Here is a 15,915-nt window from a genome sequence, read left to right as displayed (position 1 = left end):
CCTAGATAGCATTGTTGTGTAGCCTACTTAGAACATCCAATTGTGTTTTTCTATGAAAAAAGTGTGATTCTGAGAGTGAAAACCTGAAAAGGTTGGTAAATCTGAAACCCACCAACTCCTCAATTGCTCAGAAAAATGGTTGGATCAAACCGAGTAGAGTACAGAGCTGTTTCCTTTCATTCACCGCTGACCAGTTTGCATTGCTCATGCTTTCTCCATTTTTTTAGCACTGCATTGAACTAATAAAATATGGCTTATGGCTGTTTTTAAAGGGCACAGTCTGCACTTTAATCCAGTCTTGAAGAGAGTAGACAGAGAGGCATTCCAGACCTGACAGCTGATTTATAGACACCAACATGTGTGAGTGAACTCTCCCCTGAGGTGAAAGGACTAGACCAAGACCATTTTAAAACCACACTGCATGTTTTAGCAGGTTAACAAATGGAACGGAGGAAAGTGAACATTCATAAACGAGACATTGCCGGGTGCCTACTGTTGATGCCATTAAACCACCACAAGCTGAATGAATGGGAGTTATTTTTTTATTTAAATGTTTTGGGATGACAGAAGGAAAGACTTCCTGTGTTCAGAGTCTGAAATCCTGTACCACTGAGAGCGGCGTGCCATGCTCACTGGTGCCTCTGTTGCTTTTCCTGTTTGGCCTGTGTGTTCAGTGGACTTCCTGTTTCTGGTGGCAATGGCCTCATTCCTAGATAACAGGGTTAAGGTCCTGTGGCCACAGAAGCCCTCGCCAATCAGCAAACACAGTCAGCAAAAAACAGTCAGGAAACACTGGCACTGCAACAAAGACCTGAGGTAACCACTCTTTGGTTGGCTAGCTAGGTAGGCTACCGCCCTTGCAAGCATTGCATTTATGTCAAAAAGGCTGTCTTGTAATTGATCACAGAGGGATTTCACCAACATAATGGCTCGCAGTCACAACTGATGCTTGTGATGAGAGGAAAGGCAAGGAAGGGTCAGTCAAAGGCTGATCAGCTAGATTGTTGTAATTCAAATTCTCATGTACAATCAGCCTATGGATATTTTGTTGATGTTCTGGCATTCATAGCTGATTAGGCCAATCTTCCATACCCTGTTTATGATGCAGTGGACTTGATATCCTGCAGGAACGGAACATGATATCCCATTAGATCCTGCTGGATCACTCCTTTTTCTAGACTATTAATAGAACAGTATAAAGGAGAGAGTCTACACTGTCACCTGTGGTATGTCCAGCAAGTTCCTATTGAAAATCATTTAAGACGCTTAAGGCGTCACTACAGACAGCCTTGTTCGATTCCAGGCTGTATCACAACCGGCCGTGATTGGGAGTCCCATAGGGTGGCACATAATTGGCCCTGCTTTGGCCGGTGTAGGCCATCATTGTAAATAAGAACAAGTTCTTAACTGACTTGCCTAGTTAAAAAAAAAGAAGTTCCAAATCAGCCTCAGTAATGGGTCTTGATGACCTTGTGAAATATGCAGACATTACCCTAACTCAGTAATAATTGTGCTTGTCTTCTCGCTCCCTGACAGAACGAAGATGCTTGAGGCAGGGAGCTAAAGGCCTCACCAGAGCGGAGTGTGTGCTAGAGCCAGGGGCTGGGGCCTGACCAGAGGCCCCTGAGAGGGTTGCAGGTCCATGGGGACCATGGGGGATCCTGGAGGCTTCACCACCACAGGGGAGCGGGTGAACCCTGCCCACGTAATGTTTGACCGCTTCACCCAGGCCTCCACCTGTAAAGGCACGCTCAAGGCCTTCCAGGAGCTCTGTGACCATCTGGATCTCAAGCCCTGCGAGTACCGGATCTTCTACCACAAGCTCAAGTCCAGGCTCAACTACTGGAAGGCCAAGGCACTCTGGGTTAAGCTAGACAAGCGGGCAGGCCAGAAGGAGTACAAGAAGGGACGAGCATGTGTCAACTCTAAGGTGTGACTATTTTTCTGTCTCATATCCTTGTTCAAAGTACCTCAGAGATAATTGTTCTATATATAATAGGGTTGGGCCCATATCCACATTGTAATATTGTCTATTTGCCCTTGTTGAATATTGTAATATTTTGCTTTAATCGATATCTCCAGTGTTCGATAATATCTTAATATCAGCCAGCTCTAGTACTATATGTGCTACATTTTCCCCATCCTTAGTGTCTGATCATTGGGGCGGGACCATGTGGCCTGCGGACGGCCATCGAGCTGGGCTTCCTGGGGGCCAAGGTGGTGCTGCTGGAGAAGAGAGATGCTTTCTCCAGGAACAACGTGCTCCACCTGTGGCCCTTCTCTATCCAGGACCTCAGGGGCCTCGGGGCAAAGAAATTCCACGGAAAGTTCTGCGCTGGAGCCATCGACCATATCAGTGAGTGGATAAGACAATCCTACTCCCATTTCCTACTCTGTCTTTTAGAAAATGATTTCATGTTTTACTGTGTACAGCATTATCATCTATGAGGAGAAGACCTCTGGTGCTTTCCAGGACCATAGATCAGCTGTAACATTGTGGTATTTTCAGTTGTTGAAGCTATAAAATGCTCTCTAATCTGTCTGACTCTGTGCAGGTATCCGCCAGCTCCAACTGATGCTGCTAAAGGTGGCCCTGCTCCTGGGCATCGAGATCCACGTCAATGTGGAGTTCAAGGGTCTCATCGAGCCCCCCGAGGACCAGGAGAACGAGAGTAAGACCCTTGTGAAGTGACTGCTCTTATGACTGCATGAAGACCCATATCATATGACATGACTGCTCTTATGACTGCATGAAGACCCATATCATATGACATTACTGCTCTTCATCCAAACAGTTATGGGAACAAGGAAGAGCAATGTGTTCATGTTACTGTATGCTACAGTGTTAACAGAGAGCTCTCTCATCCCTCATGGTTCTCAGTGAAACCATATGCTAAATAATAGAACGTTACATGTCTTGTCTTGCTCATTTTCCCATGGTGTGTTTTTGCAGGGATAGGGTGGAGGGCTGAGGTCCACCCCAGGACACACCCAGTCAACGAGTTGGAGTTTGACGTCATCATTGGGGCCGACGGAAGAAGAAACACGCTGGCAGGTAAAAAGCCACTAAGAAACACATGGTTCAAAATGAGTTGTGTAAAACACCATGAGAACTGAAGCCCTCAAACACACCTGTGGTTGGTTTACGAGTCCAACCCTCTCTCTTTTCCTCTCTCACTCCTTCTTTTCCTGCCTCATGTTGTGCACATGTGATGTGAGTCTCCCCGGCCCTCCCTCATTCCATCCATCTTCAGAGAGCAATCCTCCGTGGCCTCTCACTGGAGCGGAGCAGGAACCTGTGAATTGGCTGTCTGTTTCCTGTATGAGCTAACATCCCTCAGCAGCACTGGGAGCCCTGTAGTGTGTGGACTGCTCTGACCCCTCTCCTCTGCTGCTGGTGGTGTCTGCTGAAACCACTTTAGATTCTCTCTAGAGAGGAGGGGAAACCGTTTCCCTCAGGGCTAGCCAGTAGTCACTTCATACAGTGTCCGTACTCAGCCTGCAACCTGACATGAGGTTATTAAAAAGTCTTGCAGTTACATTGATAGTTAGTCAATGACAGTGTGCATCAAAGCCTAACAAGCGCCACCTTCATTTCTCCTTTTCTCTTTTATAAACATGTGAGTAGTGTGTAATACAAGGAAATGTTCTCTTCATTTCTGAACCTAACAAAGAACGCTGGCATTCACTGTCTACATAATGACACTGACCCCAGTCTAACATTTACATCCTGTCTCCTTCCTCTCCTCCAAACAGGGTTCAGGAGGAAGGAGTTCCGAGGCAAGTTGGCCATCGCCATCACGGCCAACTTTATCAACAGGAACACCACGGCCGAGGCCAAGGTGGAGGAGATCAGTGGAGTGGCCTTCATCTTCAACCAGAAGTTCTTCCAGGACCTCCGGGAAGCCACGGGTCAGTAATTTTGCCATAGGCAGAGATAACATGTAATAATCCTTGTTATATGATGTTATAAAGGCTCATAGGTGCCTACAACAAGTTATAAAGCATTATAATTCTAGGCTTTTAGTAATATTTTACACATTGTTCTAGATTTAGGTGATGCACATCCAGTGGCTTCAGAAAGTATACCCCTTGACTTGTTCCACATGCTACAGCCTGAATTCAAAATGGATTAAATAGATCTTTTTTCTCACCCATCTACACACAATGCCCCATAATGACAAAGTGAAAACATGTTTTTCGAAATGTTAGCTGTATTTAATTTTCAATAAATTAGCAATCTACTTTACATAAGTATTCACACACCTGAGTAGATGCATGTTAGAATCATTTGGCAGTGATTACAGCAGTGAGTCTTTCTGGGTAAGTCTCTAATAGCTTTACACACCTGGATTGTACAATATTTTCTCATTTATTATTTTCTAAATTATTCAAGCTATGTCAAATTGGTTGTTAATCATTGCTAGACAACCATTTTCAAGTCTTGCCATAGATTCTCAAACAGATTTTAGTCAAAACTGCAACTCTCCACTCAGGAACATTTACTGTCTTCTTGGTAAGCAACTCCAGTGAACACAGTGTACAAAACATGAAAGAAAAATGTTCAACTTCATATTCATCATCTCCAGCACATATTTCAACATTGCGCATTTCTATGTTTTGTAGTAAAATAAGACCATGTTTCCAATTACATCATCAGTGTGCATCGTGTGATTTTTAACCATTATGAGTAGGCAATGCCTACTAATTGTCTACTAACTGGTTGATGTCATTGGAAACACTTATTTTTTACTACAAACATAGAAACGTGCCATTTTCACATATGTTGACGTTGTGGTGGTGCTGGAGATGATGAATATGATGTTGAACATTTAGAAATGTCCCTTTAAGAACACCTTCCTAATATTGAGTTGGACTCTACAAGGTGTCGAAAGAATTCCGCAGGGATGCTTGCCCTTGTTGACTCCAATGCTTCCCATAGTGTCAGGTTGGCTGGGTGTCCTTTTGGGTGGAGGACCATTCTTGATACACACAAACTGTTGAGCATGAAAAGCGTTGCAGTTCTTGAGACACTCAAACCAGTGCGCCTGGCAACTACTACCATACACCGTTCAAAGGCACTTAATATTTTGTCTTGCCCTTTCACCCTCTGAATGGCACACATACACAATCGGTGTCTCAAGTTTAAAAGTCTCCTCCCATTCATCTACACTGATTTGAAGTGGATTTAACAAGTGACATCAATAAGGGATCCTAGCTTTCACCTGGTCAGTCTATGTCATGGAAAGAGCATTCATAATGTTTTGTACACTCGGTGTATATTTGGCCTTGTGTTTAAAGTTAATGTCCTGCTGAAAGGTGAATTCATCTCTGTGTCTGGTGGAAAGCAGACTAAACTAGGTTTTCCTCTAGGATTTTGACTGTACTTAGTTCCATTCCATTAATTTTTTTTCCTGAAAAACTCCCCATTCCATAGCGATTACAAGAATACCCACTATGCCACCACTATGCTTGAAAATGTGTGCGTTGTTACAAACTGGATGCATGTTTTGGAATAGGCTGCCTACTTTTCACTCTGTCAATTAGGTTAGTATTGTGGAGTAACTACAATGTTGTTGATCCATCCTCAGTTTTCTCCTATCACAGTCATTAAACTCTGTAACTGTTTTAAAGTAACCTCCTTTGAGTGGTGTGAATACTTTCTGAAGGAACTGTAGATAAATGAATAGCCGAGCAGTGTATCACCTAGGAATAGTTTTTATGTTGCCATGCGTCATCTCTGAGCCCGTCAGTTTCTATCTGCATGGTTTATCTATGGATTAGGGAAAATGTCAACAAAGAGGCACTTCTTGATTGGGGAACTGAAATCTGTTCACATTTCTCATTGAAACATTTTGATCCCATGCCATGAGAGCTTGGCGCTGAGCTAGTCCTGTCTATATGGGCCTTTAGTTTTGTCTCCTGGGTCGTGTCATCGCCAACTTTGTCCTCATTCCCCTAACAAAGACAACCAATAGAGGAGCTGTAGGAGCAGCTATAGCCATAGAAACAACCTTGGTTTTCCAAAAGTAAATAACAAAACTCTCTCTTTCTATTGACTCTGTAGGAATTGACCTAGAAAACATTGTCTACTACAAGGATGACACGCACTACTTTGTCATGACTGCCAAGAAACAGAGCCTGCTGGAGAAGGGAGTCATTCTGCATGTGAGTGATCAAAGGGGCGGTCGCAGAGGGGGAGAGAGACACATCTGGAGCTGTCTCTCTCTCGTACACGAACACACTTTATCCCTCTGTGTGCCTGCTCCCTGTCAAAGGACCACGCCAAAACTGGGCCAGGAACAAACCACCAGCTCAACCACATTTAATGAGTTTGTGCCCCACTCCCAACACTTCACTTCAGAACACTGCTGTTTCCTTTGACTAGACTGGGCACTTTCCACAGGACATTATGACATCTCTTAGTTCAGCTTTCATGTTCCAGTAACTGTTCCCACTGCATTTCTATCTCCCTTTGAGATGAAAGCCGGGGGGTGGTGTAGGTGTTTGGTAATGTTTTGCAAACCATATCAAAATTGTTACCAAGGCATTCAAGAAGTTAGGAAGTGTTACCCTTTTGATAATTGGATTGGAGTTTTTAATTAGCACTGACTGAGTTTTCATCAGCAGTCATAATCAGAGCAATACAGTTGAAGGGCTGAACAGGGCACTGTAGGTCTTGTGCTGGGTCATAGTCATTAGCCATCAAAGGGAAGAAAATGGACAAACAATTTCAGTTGCAAAAGTTTTGCTACAAGTGTGCACTAATGAATATGACCCTGATGAGTTGGGCCAGGCTGTAGGCTGAGGGGGGACGTGAGAGTGGACACACTATGTCCTGTGTTTCAGACTTCACTGTTTTCACACGGGGTCGCCCGTCTCCACGCCTGCCAAGTTTGCATAATCCCTAATGAGCTGTGTGTGTGTTGCAATGGGGGTGTGGATGGACAGAACCCCTACTGCTCACACTCTTTTCTTCAAGATTACTTACTTCCAAGCGAGGTCCTTTTATAGCAATGGAAATCACTCTCTAGTCTCTTTTTACTGCTCCATCCTGCCCCTGGGAAAGGGCAGGCAGGGCAGGCGTGCGAGTGCTGGGTCGGGTCCACACTTCCACCCAGCACCATGAATCAGAGAACAACACCCTCTCAGATCCTCTGTCTGCTCCTCCCCACCCATCCATCTCGCCAGTCAGTCAGCCTGGCGGTGCCGGCCCAGTCTAGCCAGGGAAGGAAAAGAATGTGCCTCTCACCGCCCTCTTTCAAAACAGTCATTTAACCTGTCTGGGAACGGGGCGGAACCCCTCTCCAACAGCCAGTGAAATTGCAGGGCGCCAAATTCAAACAGAAATCTCATAAATCAAATTTCTCAAGCATACAAATATTAGGCACCATTTTAAAGATAGCATTCTCGTTAATCCAGCCACAGTGTCTGATTTCAAAAAGGCTTTACAGCGAAAGCTCCACAAACGATTATGTTAGGTCACCACCGAGTCACAGAAAAATACAGCCATTTTTCCAGCCAAAGAGAGGAGTCACACAAAGCAGAAATATAGATCAAATTAATCACTAAACTTTGATGATCTTCATCAGATGACACTCATAGGACTTCATGTTACACAATACATGTGTGTTTTGTTCGATAAAGTGCATATTTATATCCAAAAATCTCAGTTTACATTGGCATGTTATGTTTAGTAGTTCCAAAACATGCAGTGATTTTGCAGAGAGCCACGTCAATTCACAGATATACTCATCATAAACATTGATAATAGATACAACTATTATACATGGAACTTTAGATAAACTTCTCCTTAACTTCTTGCGTCGAGCCATCCCGGATCCGGTATCGTGACTTCAGCCTCAAGCTCATTATCATAACGCAACGTTAACTATTCATGAAAATCGCAAATGAAATTAAATTAATCTATTCGCTCTCAAGCTTAGCCTTTTGTTAACAACACTGTCATCTCAGATTTTCAAAATATGCTTCTCAACCATTGCAAAACAAGCATTTGTGTAACAGTATTGATAGCTAACGTAGCATTTAGCGTAGCATTTAGCATAGCATTTAGCGTTAGCATTCAGCAGGCAACATTTTCACAAAAACCAGAAAAAGCATTCAAATAAAATCATTTACCTTTGAAGAACTTCGGATGTTTTCAATGAGTAGACTCTCAGATAGCAAATGTTCAGTTTTTCCTGAAAGATTATTTGTTTAGGACAAATCGCTCCGTTTTCTGCGTCACGTTTAGCTACGAAAAAAAACCTGTATCCAGGATTGTGTAAATCTATCCGCAAGCTCATTAGCATAACACAACGTTAACTATTCATGAAAATCGCAAATGAAATGAAATTAATCTATTTGCTCTCAAGCTTAGCCTTTTGTTAACAACACTGTCATCTCAGATTTTCAAAATATGCTTTTGAACCATAGCTAAACAAGCATTTTGTGTAACAGTATTGATTGCCTCTATTTCAGCATGCAACATTTTCCACAAAAACCAGAAAATAATTCAAATAAAATCATTTACCTTTGAAGAACTTAAGATGTTTTCAATGAGGAGACTCTGTTAGATAGCAAATGTTCCGTTTTTACAAAAAATATTATTTGTGTCGACTAATCGCTCCATTTTGTTCATCACGTTTGGGTAAGAAAAAAAAGTCATTAAAACGCAAACTTTTTTCCAAATTAACTCCATAATATCGACAGAAACATGTCAAACTGATGTTTAGAATCAATCCTTTCACATATCTATCGACGATAAAATCCATCGTGGCAGTTTACTTTCTCTTCTGAAGAAATGGAACGCGCATGGACCTACAGATTACGCACACAGGACACCGGGCGGGACACCAGGTAAATGTAGTCTCTTATGGTCAATCTTCCAATGATATGCCTACAAACACGTCACAATGCTGCAGACACCTCGGGGAATAGACAGAAAGCGCGGGCTCATTCCTGGCGCCTTCACAGCCATATAAGGAGACATTGGAACACAGCGCCTTCAGAATCTGGGGCATTTCCTGTATGAAACTTCATCTTGGTTTCGCCTGTTGCATTAGTTCATGGGCACTCACAGATAATATCTTTGCAGTTTTGGAGACGTCAGAGTTTTGTCTTTCCAAGGCTGTCAATTCCATGCATAGTCGAGCATCTTTTCGTGACAAAATATTGCGCTTAAAATGGGCACGTCTTTTTATCCAATAATGACACAGCGCCCCCATAGGTTGAAGAGGTTAATGCAACCGCTGTGTCAGATTTCAAAAAAACTTTACGGCGAAAGCACACCATGCAATAATCTGAGTACAGCATTCGGAGCCCAAACAAGCCAAAAAGATATCTGCCATGTTGTGTAGTCAAAATTAGTCAGAAATAGCATTATACATTTTCACTTACCTTTGATCTTCATCAGAATACACTCCCAGGAATCCCAGTTCCACAAATGTTTGATTTGTTCGATAAAGTTCATAATTTATGTCCATATACCTCCCTTTTGTTAGGGCGTTTGGTAAACAAATCCAAACATGTGTGCAAGTCCAGCGGAAAGGTTGGACGAAAAGTCCCAAAAGTTATATTACTGGTCGTAGAAACATATCAAACGAAGTATAGAATCAATCTTTAGGATGTTTTTAACATAAATCTTCAATAATGTCCCAACCGGAGAATTCCTTTGTCCGTAGACAAGCAAGCTACCTCTCATGTGAATGCGCGTGACCAGCTCATTGCTCTCTGACAGACCTCTGATTCATTCCCCTCTCATTCAGCCCCCCATCACAGTAGAAGCCTGAAACAATGTTCTAAAGACTGTTGACATCAAGTGGCATTGGCTTGATTTGAAATTAAAGAACTGCTTTGGTGGTCAAGGATAACCTCCTGTGTAAAATATTTCCATTTCCAAATACCACTGCATGGATGTCAAATCAAATCAAATTTTATTTGTCACATACACATGGTTAGCAGATGTTAATGCGAGTGTAGTGAAATGCTACACCATTCTTTGCGTGACAGGCCATGTTACATGCAGTCTCTTATCCTTAGTGTCTCTCAGTCCTCCAGTCATCTGAGCCATCTAACCTCCCAGTCTTCTCCAGGATTATGCAGACACAGAGATGCTGCTGTCTAGGGCTAACGTGGACCAGGAGGCTCTTCTCTCTTATGCCCGCGAGGCCGCAGACTTCTCCACCAACCACCAGCTGCCCACTCTGGACTTTGCCATCAACCACTACGGACAGCCCGACGTGGCCATGTTCGACTTCACCTGCATGTACGCCTCAGAAAATGCGGCGCTCGTGCGCCAACGCAATGGTCGCCAGCTACTGGTGTCTCTGGTGGGGGACAGTCTACTGGAGGTGAGGAAGGCTACTGGGCCGAGGGTGTTTCAGCCTCACTTAGAAGATCTACTCTGTCTGTCACTCTGGATAAGGTAGTGTCTGACTGTCTTGTGTATACAAATGGGAGTAAAGCGTGAGCATGTGTGTGGAGAAATTACAGTGAATCGAGAGAGAGATTCAAGTTATCAAGGATGACATGTGGATTGATGTTTGCTTACTTAAAACAGGCAATTTTACATGAACAAAAATGTATGTATGTATACATATATACATACATATATATTTAAAAAAAGGTGTATTGTTTAAGTAGATTTTATTATTCTCTGTATGCTTACTTGGGAGTTCACCATGTTACTGTATTTGTCCCTCTCTCTAGCCCTTCTGGCCCATGGGAACTGGTATAGCCCGGGGTTTCCTGGCAGCCATGGACTCGGGCTGGATGGTGAAGAGCTGGGCCCAGGGAAACACCCCTCTGGACGTGCTGGCTGAGAGGTGAGGGAGCAGACATGTCATAACACACACATTATACTCGCACGTCAGACTTTCACGCTCGCACACTCCACACTCTCACACACACACTCATTATCCCTCTCTCTCTCATACACTCACACACCCTCAACACACTGTTATCTCTGAGTGCTTCACTGTCTGCCCCTCCTGTAGTTGTAATGGAGCCTCTGGAGCTCTGAATGGAATGTTTTGAATCCTGTTCTGTTGCCTTCTATAATTCAGTAACCATGGTCTCCTCTTTTTCAGGGAGAGCATATATCGCCTGCTGCCTCAGACAACGCCAGAGAACATCAGTAAAAATTTCAGCCACTACAGTGTGGATCCCACCACGCGCTACCCTAACATCAGCCTCCACTTCCTCAGGCCCAACCAGGTAGTGTATACACTGAGATCATAGGACTGTGTGATTGTAACATGATGAACTACAGTACCCATAATGCTCTGTGTATGATATCCAGTTTGAGTAGGGCCAGGACTGACTACCTAACATTTGTCCTGACTACCTAACCATCTTGTGAATGAAAACCCTGTGTCTGCGTAACTAGAGAGGCGCGTGCGCACACACACACACACACGATGCGATATACTTTATTGTCCATTTCATTGTGTGATGTCAGCATTCTGCCGGTAGCCTAGTGGTTAGAGCTTTGGACTAGTAACCGAAAGGTTGCAAGATCGAATCCCCAAGCTGTCAAGGTAAAAATCTGTCGTTCTGCCCCTGAACAAGGCAGTTAACTCACTGTTCCTAGGCCGTCATTGAAAATAAGAATTTGTTATTTAACTGACTTGCCTAGTTAAATAAAGGTAAAAAAAATAAACAATTAATTCAAAAACACAACACATGTAATATTATTACATGCAGTATGTAAAACTGGAAAGTTAGTACACAAGTCACACATCTACATGTTCAAATATTCAAAGTTTCTGTGGCCTACTGTCCGACCGTGTGTTTGGCCTGCATCTGTCCTATATCCCATCTGTCCTATGTTCAACAGACTGGTGGCTGATGGAATGAAACTTGCCTTGTTCCTATTCTTCCTGAACAGTGGGACCCTTAAACTCTGTCTGGAGGGCAGCAGCTCAAAACATAACTAAGAAGCAGAGTTTTTTTCAGTCCAGATGCTCAGCAAAAACTCCTGGCAGTAGCTATGACCTATGGAAGATGTCTTATGTGAAATCCCACTCCACTCTGTTGTTGTCAGGTACAACACCTCATTGACACAGGGGATTCAAGCCGTGAAATGCGTATCGAAATGGAGAATGTAGTGACCTCGTCAACACCCAAGCTCACCCGAAATGGTAAGTAGTGTTTCGAAATAAGCTATACGATGTTTCATACCAAATGTATTCAGTTATTTAGTTAAGTTCATATTATTTAATTGTCATTCATGTCTGTTTTTCAAAGTCTCTTGTTTTTGGGACCTGGACATTATTACAATCACCGAAATGTAACAATGAATTGCTTTCAACCTAGACCATAACCTGCTTGAGAAGCATTTCCAAGGTAATATCATTAATGGTTTAGGTCCAAATGCATGACCATCTGACGATTCCTTCATAATAGTCCTTAACCGTAGAAACTTGCAACTGCCATGATGTCATGTGACTTGCTGGATGGACTGATTTGATTTGATTTACTTTATGTTCACTAACCTGGTCATTAAGGGGATGGTGAAATGGCACAAACTTTGGACTGGTACCATATATACATACGTACATACAGTTGAAGTTGAAAGTTTGCATACACTTGGGGTCATTAACTCGTTTTTCAACCACTCCACAAATTTCTTGTTAACAAACAATAGTTTGGCCAAGTCGGTTAGGACATCTTCTTTGTGCATGACACAAGTCATTTTTCCAACAATTGTTTACAGACAGATTATTTCACTTATAATTCACTGTATCACAATTCCAGTGGGTCAGAAGTTTACATACACTAAGTGCCTTTAAATAGCTTGTTAAATTCCAGAAAATGATGTCATGGCTTTAGAAGCTTCTGAGAGGCTAATTGACATAATTTGAGACAATTGAAGGTGTACCTGTGGATGTATTTCAAGGCCTACCTTCAAATGCAGTGCCTCTTTAGATTTTCCCATGATGTCAATCAAAGAAATCAGCCAAGACCTCAGAAAACAAACTGTAGACCTCCACAAGTCTGGTTCATCCTTGGGAGCAATTTCCAAATGCCTGAAGATGCTACGTTCATCTGTACAAACAATAGTACGCAAGTATAAACACCATGGGACCACGCAGCCGTCATACCGCTCAGGAAGGATACGCGTTTTGTCTCCTAGAGATGAAGGTAGTTTGGTGCGAAAAGTGCAAATCAATCCCAGAAAAACAGCAAAGGACCTTGTGAAGATGCTGGAGGAAACGGGTACAAAATTATCTATATCCACAGTAAAACGAGTCCTATATCGACATAACCTGAAAGGCCGCGCAGCAAGGAAGAAGCCACTGCTCCAAAACCACCATAAAAAAGCCAGACTACGGTTTGCAACTGCACATGGGGACAAAGATCGTACTTTTTGGAGAAATGTCCTCTGGTCTGATGAAACAAAAATGGAACTGTTTGGCCATAATGACCATCGTTACGTTTGGAGTAAAAGGGGGAGGCTTGCAAGCTGAAGAACACCTTCCCAATCGTGAAGCACGGGGGTGGCAGCATCATGTTGTGGGGGTGTTTTGCTGCAGAAGGGACTGGTGCACTGCACAAAATATATTGCTTCATGAGAAGGAAAATTATGTGGATATATTGAAGCAACATCTCAAGACATCAGTCAGGAAGTTAAAGCTTTTTTGCAAATGGGTCTTCCAAATGGACAATGACCCCAAGCATACTTCCAAAGTTGTGGCAAAATGGCTTAAGGACAACAAAGTCAAGGTATTGTAGTGGCCATCACAAAGCCCTGACCTCAATCCTATAGACAATTTGTGGGCAGAACTGAAAAAGCATGTGCGAGCAAGGAGGCCTACAAACCTGACTCAGTTACACCAGCTCTATCAGGAGGAATGGGTCAAAATTCACCCAACTTATTGTGGGAAGCTTGTGGAAGGCTACCCAAAACGTTTGACCCAAGTTAAACAATTTCAAGGCAATGCTACCAAATACTAATTGAGTGCATGTAAACTTCTGACCCAATGGGAATGTGAATAAATAAATAAAAGCTGAAATAATTCATTCTCTACTATTATTCTGACATTTCACATTCTTAAAATAAAGTGGTGATTCTAAGACAGGGAATTTTTACTTGGATTCAATGCCAGGAATTGTGAAAAAGTTTAAATGTATTTGGCTAAGGTGTATGTAAACTTCCGACTTCAACTGTACATACATACATACATACATACATACATACATACAGTGGGGCAAAAAAGTATTTAGTCAGCCACCAATTGTGCAAGTTCTCCCACTTGAAAAGATGAGAGGCCTGTAATTTTCATCATAGGTACACTTCAACTATGACAGACAAAATGAGAAAAGAAAATCACATTGTAGGATTTTTTATGAATTTATTTGCAAATTATGGTGGAAAATAAGTATTTGGTCACCTACAAACAAGCAAGATTTCTGGCTCTCACAGACCTGTAACTTCTTCTTTAAGAGGCTCCTCTGTTCTCCACTCGCTACTTATATTAATGGAACCTGTTGGAACTTGTTATCAGTATAAAAGACACCTATCCACAACCTCAAACAGTCACACTCCAAACTCCACTATGGCCAAGACCAAAGAGCTGTCAAAGGACACCAGAAACAAAATTGTAGACCTGCACCAGAATGGGAAGACCGAATCTGCAATAGGTAAGCAGCTTGGTTTGAAGAAATCAACTGTGGGAGCAATTATTAGGAAATGGAAGACATACAAGACCACTGATAATCTCCCTCGATCTGGGGCTCCACGCAAGATCTCACCCCGTGGGGTCAAAATGATCACAAGAACGGTGAGCAAAAATCCCAGAACCACACGGGGGGACCTAGTGAATGACTTGCAGAGAGCTGGGACCAAAGTAACAAAGCCTACCATCAGTAACACACTACGCCGCCAGGGACTCAAATCCTGCAGTGCCAGACGTGTCCCCCTGCTTAAGCCAGTACATGTCCAGGCCCGTCTGAAGTTTGCTAGAGAGCATTTGGATGATCCAGAAGAAGATTGGGAGAATGTCATATGGTCAGATGAAACCAAAATAGAACTTTTTGGTAAAAACTCAACTTGTCGTGTTTGGAGGACAAAGAATGATGAGTTGCATCCAAAGAACACCATACCTACTGTGAAGCATGGGGGTGGAAACATCATGCTTTGGGGCTGTTTTTCTGCAAAGGGACCAGGACGACTGATCTGTGTAAAGGAAAGAATGAATGGGCCCATGTATCGTGAGATTTTGAGTGAAAACCTCCTTCCATCAGCAAGGGCATTGAAGATGAAACGTGGCTGGGTCTTTCAGCATGACACTGATTCCAAACATACTGCCCTGGCAACGAAGGAGTGGCTTCGTAAGAAGCATTTCAAGGTCCTGGAGTGGCCTAGCCAGTCTCCAGATCTCAACCCCATAGAAAATCTTTGGAGGGAGTTGAAAGTGTGTTGCCCAACAACAGCCTCAAAACATCACTGCTCTAGAGGAGATCTGCATGGAGGAATGGGCCAAAATACCAGCAACAGTGTGTGAAAACCTTGTGAAGACTTACAGAAAACGTTTGACCTCTGTCATTGCCAACAAAGGGTAAATAACAAAGTATTGAGAAACTTTTGTTATTGACCAAATACTTATTTTCCACCATAATTTGCAAATAAATTCATTAAAAATCCTACAATGTGATTTTCTGGATTTTCTTTGTCTGTCATTTTGTCCGTCATAGTTGAAGTGTACCTATGATGAAAATTACAGGCCTCTCTCATCTTTTTAAGTGGGAGAACGTGCACAATTGGTGGCTGACTAAATACTTTTTTTTCTATATAAAGTGGTTAAAACGGTATGTATACACTATTGAAGTGTTCAATGACTGTATGAACACTCCAAAGAGCAGAACATCTGACTGTTTGGTCTAAAACACCCTAAGCCCTGGTCCCAAACA

General features: G+C 42.7%; 1 protein-coding gene across 1 annotated transcript in view; it reads left to right on the top strand.

The window, feature by feature from the left end:
• Positions 1-15,915, top strand: part of LOC115134075 (protein-methionine sulfoxide oxidase mical3a-like) — a 119,472-nt gene that overhangs the window by 35,370 nt on the left and 68,187 nt on the right. Inside the window, 10 exon segments of the mRNA XM_065022435.1 lie at positions 1,537-1,930; positions 2,149-2,356; positions 2,556-2,672; positions 2,954-3,055; positions 3,757-3,912; positions 6,068-6,168; positions 10,095-10,352; positions 10,711-10,826; positions 11,091-11,217; positions 12,047-12,143. Of these exon segments, the coding sequence (XP_064878507.1) occupies positions 1,643-1,930; positions 2,149-2,356; positions 2,556-2,672; positions 2,954-3,055; positions 3,757-3,912; positions 6,068-6,168; positions 10,095-10,352; positions 10,711-10,826; positions 11,091-11,217; positions 12,047-12,143 (1,570 nt within the window). The 5' untranslated portion in view covers positions 1,537-1,642.

This window comes from Oncorhynchus nerka, linkage group LG9a (assembly GCF_034236695.1).
Source record: "Oncorhynchus nerka isolate Pitt River linkage group LG9a, Oner_Uvic_2.0, whole genome shotgun sequence".
NCBI classification, from domain to species: domain Eukaryota; kingdom Metazoa; phylum Chordata; class Actinopteri; order Salmoniformes; family Salmonidae; genus Oncorhynchus; species Oncorhynchus nerka.
Note: the sequence above shows the minus strand (reverse complement) of the source record. Positions and strands in the feature narration are given on the sequence as shown.